This window comes from Nicotiana sylvestris, chromosome 3, assembly GCF_000393655.2.
Source record: "Nicotiana sylvestris chromosome 3, ASM39365v2, whole genome shotgun sequence".
Classification (NCBI taxonomy): domain Eukaryota; kingdom Viridiplantae; phylum Streptophyta; class Magnoliopsida; order Solanales; family Solanaceae; genus Nicotiana; species Nicotiana sylvestris.
In genome coordinates this window covers 103920339-103934357 of record NC_091059.1, presented here as the reverse complement: position 1 = coordinate 103934357, position 14019 = coordinate 103920339, and the positions used below count along the sequence as shown (strand labels likewise).

At 38.7% G+C, this 14019-nt stretch overlaps 1 protein-coding gene and 1 pseudogene across 1 annotated transcript; both read right to left on the bottom strand.

Moving 5' to 3' along the window:
* Window positions 1–4548: 4548 nt before the first annotated feature.
* Window positions 4549–9578, bottom strand: LOC104214049 (SNF1-related protein kinase catalytic subunit alpha KIN10-like; annotated as a pseudogene).
* A 2993-nt stretch (window positions 9579–12571) lies between these two features.
* On the bottom strand, window positions 12572–13342 carry LOC138887779 (uncharacterized). The gene is made up of 2 exons (XM_070169566.1): window positions 12757–13342; window positions 12572–12714 (listed from the first exon to the last, which is right to left on the bottom strand). Exons 1-2 carry the CDS (start codon window positions 13340–13342, stop codon window positions 12572–12574), a joined length of 729 nt encoding a protein of 242 aa, XP_070025667.1.
* Between the last annotated feature and the right edge of the window lie 677 nt (window positions 13343–14019).

The following is a 14019-nucleotide window of genomic DNA, read 5'->3' as shown; positions in this document are numbered from 1 at the left end:
GACATGATCGATACACCATTCACCGAGCAACACCCAATTACTCTTTCCGCTCGACTATGAACCCCAATAGAACTGCACCATATGTGCCCATAACCAACAAATCATAACGTCTCGCAATACAGAAAGGCAACTCATAGATCTCCCAGATCACTAGTAAGCTCAATAACGGTCGATTCAACTTGTCCCTCAACAATACAGTTTGGGGCTAACTAAGCCGACTCAGTTAGAACACGCATCCACATAGGCCTGCCAACGAACTCCTTATCAAGGAAGCCTGAAGCTGCTCCTTCCACTACTATAACTCCTGCCGGAGCTATACAATACGGTGCTCGGCACCAATTCAATACCGAAATCAACAACCCTACCCGGCGACATGCCCGGCCACAAGAAACACATCCGGAGAGTCCATCAACACCGGAACTGAATCAATAGTAGAATCCTCTGCACTAACATCCATCACAAAGGCTCAATTAAGAAAGGCAATCCTTCCCAGCCATCCGCTGGGTCTTTAAAATATAAACCACTCTACTAGAACATAATCCTCCGCACCTCGCCACTCAACCCGTGGTATTTTCGGCATAGCCCATACCGTAATAGTCCAGAATCCCCAATAGTACACGACCCCACACTCGGCGTCAAGCGTGTTCCTCACCTCAATATAGCACTACGATGTACAATCCGGGGTTTCAAACCCTCAGAACATCATTTACAATCATTACTCACCTCTATCCGGTCCGAACTCTAGCCTGCGATGCCTTTGCCTCTCGAATCGGCCTCCAGATGCTCCAAATCTAGCCGAAATCAGTACAAAACCATCAAAATGTGCTAAGGGAACAAAGCTCAATCGAAAATAATCAAATTACCACAAAATTCCCGAAATTGATCAAACCCGACCCCCGGGCCCACATCTCGAAATTTGATAAAATTTACAAAACTAAAATCCTTATATTCTCACGAGTCTAACCATACGAAAATTATCCAATTCCGATACCATTTGGTCCTTCAAATCATCATTTTACATTTTTGAAAGATTTTACAATTTCTTCCCAAATTCCATCCCAAATCACAAATTAAATGATGAATTCAACGATAGATTCATGTACTCTAGCCAAATCTAAGTTAGAATCACTTACCCCGATGAATTTCTTGAAAAACCTTCGAAAAATCGCCAAAATCTGAGCTCTCTAGGTCAAAATATCAAATAAAACCCAAAATCTCGTATTTATAGAGTACCCCACAGATTTCCACCTCCGCGGACCGCACAAAACCAGTGCGGTCCGCAGAAAAACAACCGCGGTCGCACAGACTTTCCTCTGCAGTGACAGACTTTAGTATTTCGGTCATAACTTTCGCTACAGATGTCCAAATTGTGATATCTTTACCTTTCTAAAAACCAGACACGAAGGGCTACAAGTTTTGTTTTGAATAATCTCAAAATTTCTTGTAGATCAAAAGATACGAGCTTCCGAAGTAGGACCAGTGAAATGTCCCCCACCGCGACCGCACTGCATTTTGTGCGGTCCGCACAGCAACTACCTCGGCCGCACTTCATTTGTGCGGTCCGCACAGCACATACCGCGGCCGCACTTCTTTTTGTGCGGACCGCACGGGTGGGTTCCGAGGCCTGCAACCCTTCTGGACCTGCTACAGCTATGATTTTCGGCCTAAAACATCCCGGAACCTACCCGGAACTCCCGAAACTTCAAACCAATTGTACTAACACATCCCATGACATCGTTCAAACTTGTTCAAAACTTCGGAATGCTCACAACAACATCAATCACCAATTTAATATAGGATTCATGCCTAAGAACTCCAAGAACTCTTAATTTATGCTTTCGATCAAAAGTCTATCAAATCTCACCCGAATGACCTGAAATTTTGCACACACATCTCAAATGATACAACGAAGCTACTGCAACTCTCGAAATTCCTTTCCAACCCCTATATCAAAATCTTGCCTATTAACCGGAAATCGCCAAAATATCAACTTCGCCAATTTAAGCCTAAATCTTCTCTACAACTCCAAAACTCATTCCGATCGCACTCCTAAGTCACAAATCACCTAACGGAGCTAACCAAACCATAAAAATTTCAATCTGAGATCAAATACACACAAGTCAAATCTTGGTCAAACCTTTCAAATTTTAAGCTTTCAACTGAGACTGCTCTTCCAAATTCATTTTGATTAACCTGAAACCCAACACCAACGATTTACATAAGTCATAATACACCACATGGGGCAAGTCATTCCCGAGAACTGGCAAGCGAAGTGCAAAAGCTCAAAACGACCGGTCGAGCCGTTACAGTGTGTCGTGTGTATATATCTATATCTATATCTATATCTATATTTATACTATATTAAAAGCACGAAGGTCCTTAGCGAAATGTCTTTCGCCTTTTTTACCCCTTAAAAATAAACTATATATTAGATAAAATTGTCATTTTAAGTTTTCTCCCTAATATTTAAGAGTTTAAATAAACTAAATTAATATATTAAATCCTTCCTTATTTGTAGCATATACACAAAATCCTAATATTAAATATCTTTCATAAATCCTTCCTTAATTAAATGATGTAACATAACAAATCTATTAATAAAAAACTAACGTTTGGAAAAGTTTAAGTTAAAAAACTTTTGACACTTATGATTCTTTTTTTTTAACCACTAAAGAAGACTCCGTTTAGGGTTAGGAGTCTTTGCTCTTCGTTAAAGAAATATAACGATTAATTTTAGCAACACAACTAACTCAAAAGTAGGAAACTAATATTGCAGAAAATGCAATCTCAACTGTTCGAAGTACATATCAATCATGCAGGTTTTGTCTTTCAATAAAAAAAGACTATTGTTTCAATCATCATATCCATAAAATGATATGAATAGATAAAGATGAGAATGAAGCTAGACAGAAAAACTTAGAGCAAACAGAGTAACAAATTAAAACTCCCAAAAAAAGGTAAACGAAAAAAAAAAACTAGCCACTACAGATAAAACTTAACCACTGGCATTTTTTTTTATAAAAGCTCTTAAATTTTTGAAGGCTATGTGTTTTTGCTGAAACTAAAAAGGAAGCATAATCAATATTCTTCAATTTCAAGAGCTTGAATTTTTATTTTATAATTCAAATATAATTTTTAATAAATATTTATTACCCAAGATAGGATACACGTGCAATGGCCAATGTAGATTTCAAATATTATACAAAAAATTAATAAAGAGAAAATATTATTCGAATAGGAAAAGAGTTCAAAATTATTATATTTGTTATATTATTGTAAAAGTACTAAACCCCAATGCGAAAAAAATAAAATTATTCTTTTAATATTGAGTACAAATAATTAAGTCTTTGAATTAATTACTCCCTTAGTTTCAGTTTATATAAAACCTTTTAGTTTTTCGAGATTGAAACTATATAAACTTTGCCCAAAATTTTTAAATATTTTTTTTATATTATTGACATGAAAATATTGCAACTTAATAATATTTCTTGTATAGTTTTTAAATATCTAAATTTTAAATTTAAAATATCAAATTAATCTAATCCATTTTAGCTCCAATGATTAGTCAAATTAACTCTTGAAAAGTGAAAAGATTAACATAAACTAAAAAGGAGGGATTAATTAATAAAATAATCATTTTATTTCTTTTTTAAAATCGTCATATAAATAAAATTATTTTTTAAATTGATAAAACTCTTAAGGTACATAAATTTATTTTCATAGAAGAGCATTGACGGTTAAAAAAATAAACCAATAGAGCAAAATTGATTATGTTATAGTTTAACTTGTTATTTGTTTTTAGTATTACGTAACTAAAATAATAAGGATGTTAATAAGATATGCTCATATGTCCTAAGAAATTACAATAACGCATATGTAAGACATAATTTCTTTATTTATTGAACTAGCTAAATTGGATCAATATTTATATTTTTAGGAGCTTAGATCTTTTTTGTTAATTTTTGGTTGATAACTCAAATAAATTATTTAATATAGCTACTTATTTTTAAAAAATTATATACTCATGATATAAAGACACGCGCAAAGCTGGTACCCTAAGTGTGTGTATATATAGAGTCAAATTAACATCATAATTTTGTTTGGTCAAACATCATCACCTAAGGCGACATTATTATAAGTTTTCTGTCGATTGTCACCTTTTCTTCGCGTTCATGTGTAAGGAAAAAGAAAGAGAGAATAAGATGCTGTAAAAAATATTTCTTCAAAATTTTCCCAAGTTTAGAGGTAACTTTTGTTGAGTTTAAACTACAATTTATCATCTGCTTTATTTATCATTCTTATGTTCACATAACATGAAGAATCAAGCTGTTTATTGATTACTTTGTTTTACTGTTTCGATGTCACTAATTTCATGTTTGAATAGTCAAATAGATATGCTATCTTCATTGATTACTTTAGTTGGAAAGAAAGATGAGAAACCCGCACTCTTACTAAGAATCATGTGTATGCATCTGGTAAAAGACCGAACCATCAAAACATGAACACAAAATTGTAATTATATGAAAGAAATACTAGAAAACCACCACATTGTACAACAAAGTTTTTCATTGTGGACAAAATACACAGTTTCTCTGAAAACCACGGGTGCACCAACATCCTTAATTTTCATATATCACTAACCACAAATATGAGTATGCATTCAGTCTTTGGTCGATTTTAGGTTTAATTTGGTTCAAAGTTTTGGTTCATATACAATTAAACCGATAGGTGAGTTGAGATAGATTATTATTTTTTTTCCCACGATTTAAGTGATTGTATGAATAACAAAGCCTTCAGTACCCCCATCCAATATGTTGGGGATATGGTGCACTAAAGATATATAACAATTTTCCACAAAATAATATGTATATATTCTAAGAATTTTGGCTAAGTGTGCATGGGATCACGTGCACCTCACTTTACCCAATGGATCCGCCACTGCTCCAGACATTGTTTTTCCTTTCCAATTATTGTGGTGCCGTCAGCTGCATAATGAAAACAGCACAAAAGTCCAGGAAGAGGAACTGCGGGCCGCTAATTCTTTGGAGATCAAGCAGGTACTATTGTCCTGAGTTTTGTAGAGCTGTGATAGTATTTATGCAAATCCACATTAGATAGATCTACATAAAAAAAAAATAAAGCTCCTACTAGTAGAATCAATGGTATATCGTATTTAAATGAATTTTACTTTTTTTTTGTGTGTGAACACAAGTTCAAAGATGGATGTAATTCAATACCCGAAGCTAGGTCATAAAGGATAGATTAGACTTGACTATCGTTAGCAAAATCCAAATTTATGCATCAGCTCACAAATTCGTCGAATTACCACTAGGTTGAGAGCAAAAGATAATGAAACAAAGAAAGATAATGATACCTGCATTTCAAACTTCACACCGGTTTGTGGCTGTAAACGTATACTCATGGCAGTTGCATTGCTAATAAACTGATAATTATTCACATGATTGCTGGCCATGCTCTTAAGATGATCAAGACCGTGACACCGACACCATAAACACTTCATATTATAGTGCCCAACTTTTTTCCATCGAACATTTAGTTCATGCAGAGTTCCAAGAACCTGATTCATGATCTCCCGTGGATTTGATGGTGACTGACAAAGTAATCAACAATGAAATAGAGGAAATTACTCACTTATTTCCATTACATATATTACAAGAAAGCTAACCAGAAGTCCAACTAGCCATTTTTTCTCTTTGGAAAATGAGTGTCTCAAACTCGCTTCTTGAGAACTTTCATTCCCAGCAGACAGCTGTCCATCAAGATTTGGAAACAACCCTGGGGAATAACCATCCTGAAGAAACACAGGAAAGTAAATTACAAGGTCCACCTAATGAGTGTGGAATACTTAAGACTATAATAAATAGTCACCTGATATTAAGCATTGCTCTAAACTTAGGGAATAGGTACCGAAGCTAACAAGTAATATTGTGTAAAGCGAGAACTGAACTATCAGTGTTCTGAAACTTGTAGTAAGCGTGATAATGTGAACCATAGTAGTGTATCGTGAAATTAATCATATACAAAAGACAGACTCTTCACATGTTTTGCAGTTTGCACCTTCATATTATAGAAAGCCAACAGATTCAATCAAGCAAATATCAGGGAAACTGCTACCTCTTCCCCCAACCCTAAACATGAAAGAGGTTGGAAAATGCGCCACTTCTGAGTTATAAGATTACTTTTAGACTCTGATACTATGAGTAAGAAGTTCAGAGGTATAACAGAAATCAGTAGGGGAATCAGAATTAGGACATAGTTGGAGAACCGCAGAATATAGTAGCATCTCTTGTTCTTCATTTGTGCAAAAAGTTAGCAGCATGTTAGTAGACAGAGTACCTTCACTGTGATGGGATTTTCACAAATTGTACTTTTCCTATCTGAAGTGACTCAGTAGGTAGAATAGCTCATGACAATCACACAACAGCATGAACGGAGTTAACATTTTCTTACTGACAGTAGTAAATGCCAGCCCAAAAAATTTATGCTATGAGAAATAAAGACCATAAAAATATGAAAGAGCATACCATAGATTCCTGAAACTCAGCTCCTAGATAGCTACCGGAAGCCAACAAATGGTTTTTGTACAGCAGATAGTATGCAACAGTAGCCTGAGACAGACATATGAAGGTATAAAGCAAGCTGAAGTAATTAAAAGGTTCACTACATTTCAACAATTTGTAATCCGTTTGATTGAATGTGACCCAAACTTTAGTTGAATCACAATGTATATACACCGCATATCTACAATTGCTGGCTTATTTATCCTTTTCCAGTACCCTTTTAGTAGGCATATGCAATAAAGGAAAACCACAAGAAGAGAAAAGTAGCTACGCCAAGAGACAGAGTAACATACATCATCTTGCACTCTCTTTTGCAAAGATTCGAGCAACTGGTCTCTATCAAAACCCATTCTAATTACTTTCTGGAGAATTTTCTCGTCGAGCTGCAAAGTTGTACGCAAGACAGTTTATAGTATCAGCAAGGATGGGTAACTAGACAGAATTGCACACTACAAGTATTTAACAAACAGACAATAATATGGGATAGATGTGATAAGCTCTTGACATATTTCCAATCAAACAATATCCTCTACAATAGCGGCAAGATACATAAGTTTTCCCTGATCTCGTAAAGGGAAGTGAAGATTGATAACAGTGTTTTGATGTCCTTTGGAAGTATACTTGATGAACTTTACGTCACCACTTGAATTAATACAGGAATAACAAGTGGATAAACCACAAAGTCCAGTATCCAGTATAAGCTCCAGATATACAGCAGCATATCTAGTTGGATTTGAAGATTGCAGTCGACAAAAAGGGGTAAAATCAATTGGAATACTTTTAGCATCATACAAGATAATCTTTTGCTATTAGCAAAATAATGTTATAGTTACCTTTTTCAGAAGTTGCATAGAGTCAGGTGGAGGAACAGCCAAATACCGAGGAAGATGAATTTTGAACCACTGGTGCTGACGAATATCAGCTATGGTGGTCCGCATCATAGGGTCAACAATTAGCATCCTTGATATCAAATCCCTAGCTCCAGGTGACAGATGACTCGGAAGGGTGTAGATTCCGCGCTGAATGACACATTGTTAACCATGTAAAGAACCACTACCTCAAACTGTATAAAAACTTGGAAAATCAGACAGCAAAAGTAGATCAATCAATGTACCTTTATTTTCTTGAAAAGGTTAGGTATATTCTCATCTTCAAACGGAAGTTTTCCACAAAGAAGAGCATATAAAAATAACACCACAACCCCAAACATCTACCTCCGGACCAGCATAAAGTTTCCCAGAGACAACCTGCAAATAAATGTTGTCGATATGACTTCGGCCTTCCAGCTCAAAAGACAAATGTTTATCTTAAAGATTGAAAACGGTGCAAGTTTCCACCTCAGGAGCCGCATAATTAGGACTTCCACAACTTGTCTTCAGAAAATGGCCATCTCGCATAATGTTGCTCAAGCCAAAATCTGCTATCTTTACATTGCCTCTTGCATCCAAAAGCACATTCTCAGGCTTAAGGTCCCGATGAACCACCCTATTACTATGGCAGTACTCTACACCAGCAACAATCTGTCCCCAGCGAAACAACCAAGCAATAATGATCAGCGAAAAATTAAACAACATAAACATAAAGCCACAGTTAAGACTGCCATTTGTACTATCACATGACAAAGAGAAAAAAATCAACTGTACCTGCTGAAAAATAAGCCGAGCTTCATCTTCCGGTAACCTGCGCTTTTCCATAATATAGTCAAAGAGCTCGCCAGACTTACCATACTCCATCACAACATATATATCTGTTGGTGTCTCTATCACTTCATAGAGCCGTATGACATGTGGATGCACAAATAATCCACATATTCTTATTTCTCTTCTCACTGCACAAAAATAGAGTAAATTTTAGAATAAAAAGGATGACCATCTAAATCCTTAAAGGAAAAACCAAGATGTGATTCAAATAAAAAAGAAACCAATTGTTGATAGCATAATGCTACCCCAGGCATGGGCTTCATACGTTTTTCCTCCATGCCGAGATTCCTCATTTTTCGATGGTTAAGGATTTTTATAGCCACATTGTTGCCAGTCAGCAAATGCACAGCAATTTTAACTTTACCGAAGGCTCCATGGCCAAGAGTGTTTCCTAGCCTGTCGTTTCTCAGAAAAGGAGTATCAGTCGTTCCACCAAGCTCTGCTACCCATTTGTTTATAGCACACCTGATTGAACACCCTCAGCAATTTAGTCAAAAACAGTTGGATACCTGCTATACGCATCAAACAGTAAATCCATTCTCCAATACGGTCTCAAAACATAGTTTGCACATACAGCAGATTAACTAAAGTTTACAACTTCATTAGAGTATCATATTATAAGATTAGGTCAATTTTAGCATCAAAGAAAGCAATTTTATCGAACATGTAATCCGATCCAAGAAACTTGGAGAGTTCCACTAGACAAGTTATCAACTTGAAGATTACTAGTATTAAGTATTTCAACACTGTAGGGCAGGAGATAGCAGCTACTCGATGGAATCGTCGAGATGTAAGCAAGCTGCTCTGCTTAGGCTCCACCGTTATCTAAAAAAACTAAAGCTATCAACTTGAAAATCCCTTAATCAATGATCAAATAAGAAAATTAACACCCACACCAAGTTCAACTCAGAAACTGTAATTACTGACTTAAAGCACGATTTTGCTCAATTATGTACAAAATTAATCACAAAGACCAAGAATTTTGCAATTATTACACACATGAATTGGCGGAAAATAAAAGTTAAAATAAAGAACTACAAAATGTATGGAGTGTTTTTCTCACTGTGCATGCGCGAATTTTCTCGGGAAAGAGAGGAAGAAGGTGCGCATAGAATTTCAGACAGTGAGGAAAGTGATTGGAGCTTTGTAATTCTCGACTTCAAAATCTGACTCAGCAATACTTAGCCCTTAAGTTTTTCATTTGCACATTTCTGTTGATTACTGGACGTCTATGCATTATGCGCTCTCCACCGAGAGATTCCAAATAAAACATAAGACACATGGGCTTTGATCCCAGATAATTCCAAAAGGAAAGAAAGAAACTTTTTGAGCCCAAAAAAAGAAGACTTTCTTACTCTAAAAAATAGCATTCGTTCCTCCACCTTCAAATCCTACATTTCCTCCACCACAGCACACGCTTCTGTTTTCGTCAACTTCGCACCACCTCCTTTTTTCAGCATAGAAATTGTGGACAACATAAAATCATTAGTCCGCTTCGACAAAAATTAGAAGTCATGAAATGCTTCGGTATTGAAATTGGAGAGCTTTACATAGTACTGACAAGGCGTACTAGCGATGAGTCGAGCCATTAGAAAGCTTGCACGCCAGAATATATGTCGTAATAAGTAAGGAAGAGTATAGTCAAAAGAAGATTTGTAATATATATATATATATATAGGAGATAAGAAGACAACAAGAGGGGGCTCCCTCAAGAGAGAGGAACAGAAGAACAAGAGGAGACCTCCAACAACAAAGCAAAAGCTTAGATTTTGGTTACAAATCTCTGTAATCGTCATTATTGAATCAATAAAGATAGATCTTATAGTTGTCAATGACATTCCTTTCTTTCCTTCTTTGCTCTTACAAATATGGAACAAAGAATAAAAGATATAAGCTATCATTTATGCTTGATGTCTTTTAATAATCTTAAGAAGAGCTATATAAGCGTGGCCTCATTCGATTCTCATGTTCAATATGCTTAGATCTAGAGTTAATTATACTTGGTTAAGATTTATCATCTATTTTTCTTCATTAATTAGTTTAACAAAAAGCTTAGCACTTTTTGCTCGAAAATTGGTGCCATCTGTGGGGATTTCTTAGCCAAATCTTTAGTTTCCTTCAAATCTAAAACCAGCCAAGTATCATTTACAAGCTGCCGTAGCCTCACCATCTCGGTACAAACACCAACTCGAAAAAGTGACATATAAGCCTTCGAGATGACCAAACCAATCTGGGTCAAATCTACGTGAAATCAAAGTCATGTCCAATGTCTATGCAAAACCCACACCTCATCTGTAGCGATGGGTTTGGCACGTCATGTGTACATTCAAAAGTAGGATCATAGTCACCACGCACTTAGCATGACCGCAATCTTATTTAACGTATTTACTCTATATGTCGACCTGTACTCCCGCCTCTTAGGAAGGGACAATGGCCTACTGAGTGATTCTCTGAAATAAGATGTGTATCATGCTTTAATTTTATACCCACACGCGTTGTGTGATCTATGAACGAGTATTACATGTTTCCCTTGTTTGCGCATATCGGATTGGGACTCGGACTCGATACCCTAAAGGGCGAAGTAAATCCAGCCCACGAGAAGCCTAGATGCGACCAACGATGAAGTCAAAAACGACTACCAATTCAGGAACCGCCATTCGAGCACGAGGCAAAGCAAGTACCCCTACGGCGCCTCTCCCCCTTCACCGACCTTCCAGGACAAGCTAACATTCAATTCCGCTTGGATTTAACTTATCATACTTTCTTTGGCTCAGAACAGGAACACGAGCATTCTCACAGGTACACGAATAAGGAACGAACGCCACCAGATACACTGGAAAAATGTTCCACACCGTATCATCTCGCAAACAACGGCCGAGCAAAGCCTTATGCGCCATGCCGTATCATAAAAAACAGATTTAACCCAGAACAGGCCGACATTACTAAGACATTCTTCGGAACCAGGGACCGAGCAACGGGTCCAGGAAACGTATAGTCTCCCCATCCGACAAAGCATGGGCTAGAAAAGCCTAGTGCCCAGCAATCTGAACATAAAGTTCATCATCCATCTCGCCAACGACCTTTTCTAGGCCGAGCAACAAAGGGACCGGATAAATCGGGACTCCACCAATGCGTAGAAACTATGCAATGGCACACAGTACTCTCCAATGAAAGCAAAATTAAGCAAACCGGGACTCACTCCGATGCACGTACAAACAACGCGGTGACAAGTAATGATTTCCAATAAAAACAATGCAACAGACAAACCTCACCATCTCTCCAAACCCGCACATCGTCAAATGGATTACAATTCGACCTCGCTCGAATTAACACCTTTACGGTCATCATCCATCGTCAAATGGGTTACAATTCGACCTCACTCGAATTAACACCTTACAGTCATCGGCTATCGCCAAATAAAAAGAAATTTCGACCTCGCTCAAATTTACAACGGATCACAATTTTGATCTCTCAAATTTACATCTCTACGGCCATTGCCAAGTAAAAGGAAATTCGCCCACCCAGATCGACGGATTGAAGTTCGACCTCGTTCGAATATATAAGTCAGAAATTGACTTCGCCCAAGATGGAGACTCCAAGTTCGACCTCGTTCGAATATATAAGTCAGAAATTGACTTCGCCCAAGATGGCGACTCCAAGTTCGACCTCGTTCGAATATATAAGTCAGAAATTGATTTCGTCCAAGATGGTGACTCCAAGTTTGACCTCGTTTGAATATATAAGTCAGAAATTGACTTCGCCCAAGATGGAGACTCCAAGTTCGACCTCGCTCGAATACATATGGAAAAATTGACTTCGCCCAAATTGTTAAGTCTAAATTTGATCCCACTCGAATATACGAGTCAAAACTGACTCCACCCAAGATGGCTAGTCTGAATTCGACCTCGTTCGAATCAAGATTAATTTCGCCCAAGTTGGCAAATCAGAAGTCAACCTCGCCCGAGCTTGCAGATCCAAAGTGACTTCATTTGAACTCACACGACAAGATCCTACTCGATCCGGGCAAGGTCGAATTCCCGATTAAAAAAATCATAGACTCCACGGAGAAATCCAAAGATCTTCTCCCCAAGAAAGAAAAGACAAAAAAGAAAATGGGAGAAGAGGAAAAAAGTCAAAAGGGTACACAAACAAAGACGAAACAACTATTTTATTCAAATATACATGCGCAATAGCCACGCCCTGCAGAAAGGCCAAAAACGGGCCCTAAAAAAGTGACAACAAACAACAAAAAAAACAAAAAAAATTAAGTACAAAAGATGCAGCAAAGTTTCACTTGGCTTCATCTCCACCGTTATTTTCCCCATCATTCTCATCAGGAAGCCCATCCTCAACATCAATGCCCTCACCAACTTCCAGTGTTGCAGGGTCGTAACCGCAGGCAACACGAGCCTCACGTGCCTTGGCCCGGGCATCTTCAACGGCAGCCTCAAGAACATTTTCCGCCTCTCACAAACCCTTGTATATATCTCGTTGGGCCTCGGCATGGACCCATAGCTCATACAAGCGGCGGGGAACAGAGGTAGAGACAGATTCAGCCTGAGCCAACAGTTGCGCCTTCTCAGCCTCGAGAGTCGTGACCCGGTCTCCCAGGTTCGAAGCTTCCCGATCAATTTCTCCAATATGCTCCTCAAGCCGCGCCTCCCTCATCGTGGTTGTCGCTCTCTCAGATTCTTTCTCGGACCTGAGGACGCGGATAGTGTCTTCCAATGCCGCAGCCCTCGCCAAAACTGACACTCGAGCATCCTCGGCTTTCTCCAACTCGGCCACCTTCTCCGCCCATTTTACATTGAGAGCGTTGACCCTAGCATCATTTTGCTCAAGCTCAGCTCGTAAAGATAGCACATTCGCCTGAAGATCCTCGCATTCCACAGCGACCCTTTTACCCCCCTCGAGCTCTTCGCTCTTGGCATGAAGTAGCTCCTCAAGCTCACTGCACCTGTGGATAGACCACATCAGGTCCTCATCTCTTTTCTCTAATTCCTCCCTGGCGGACTGGGTACTAGCACCCGCTCTAAGCTGCTCACGCATCTCATTGCACATGTCACGATACCGCTAATACTTCTCGGCCATCCTCAGAAAGATCTCGGCCCACGTCTCAGCCCTACGAGTGCTCTTGATCTCCAGCATGTAAGTCTACAAAAAAAGGGAGGAGAAAGAGTTAATAAAGATAAAAAAAGTGGCAAACAACAAAAACAAAAGGGAACTCACCCTTAGGCCCATCGCGGCCACACTGCGTGACAATTGAGAATCGCTGACTTCCTGGAGGGCTCTACTTTCAGGGGCGGAGCAGAGATCCGACGTATCCTGCAACAGGTTGAGATTCGACAGGATTTTGAGTATGCGAAAAGGGCCTTCTTCCCTTACCTCAGTCCTGGTGAAGCCCTCCTCGAACATCATCATGTCCTCAAGGTCAATGTCGGACTCGGTTTCATAATCTTCAACCAAGACACATTTTCCTTTCTCTTCGGCCGAAGAAGGGGCGTGGTTCTACCGGGATGATGATGGTCTACTCGGAACAACTACGGCGGCCTCGGAATTCCGTCCCTCTACTACACTAGCCTCTTGAACGCTCACAATGGGCATCGCCTCCGCCTCCTAGTTAGCCCCGTGCCGGTTTCAGGAACCGTCGAAACAAGGTCATCCCTCGAGGACGTTTCGGCTTAGAGGCCCCCCTTCCAGCACTACCCTTCATATCTTCGACAGGGCCTTTCCACTAC

What these genes read in the sequence shown, in the direction of transcription:
- LOC138887779 (XM_070169566.1), bottom strand. Translation starts at nt 13,342, where the DNA reads ATGTGCAATGAGATGCGTGAGCAGCTTAGAGCGGGTGCTAGTACCCAG. An exon ending in CCAACGAGATATATACAAGG is followed by an intron (nt 12,715 to 12,756) that starts GTTTGTGAGAGG and finishes CTGCCGTTGAAG; the next exon opens with ATGCCCGGGCCAAGGCACGT.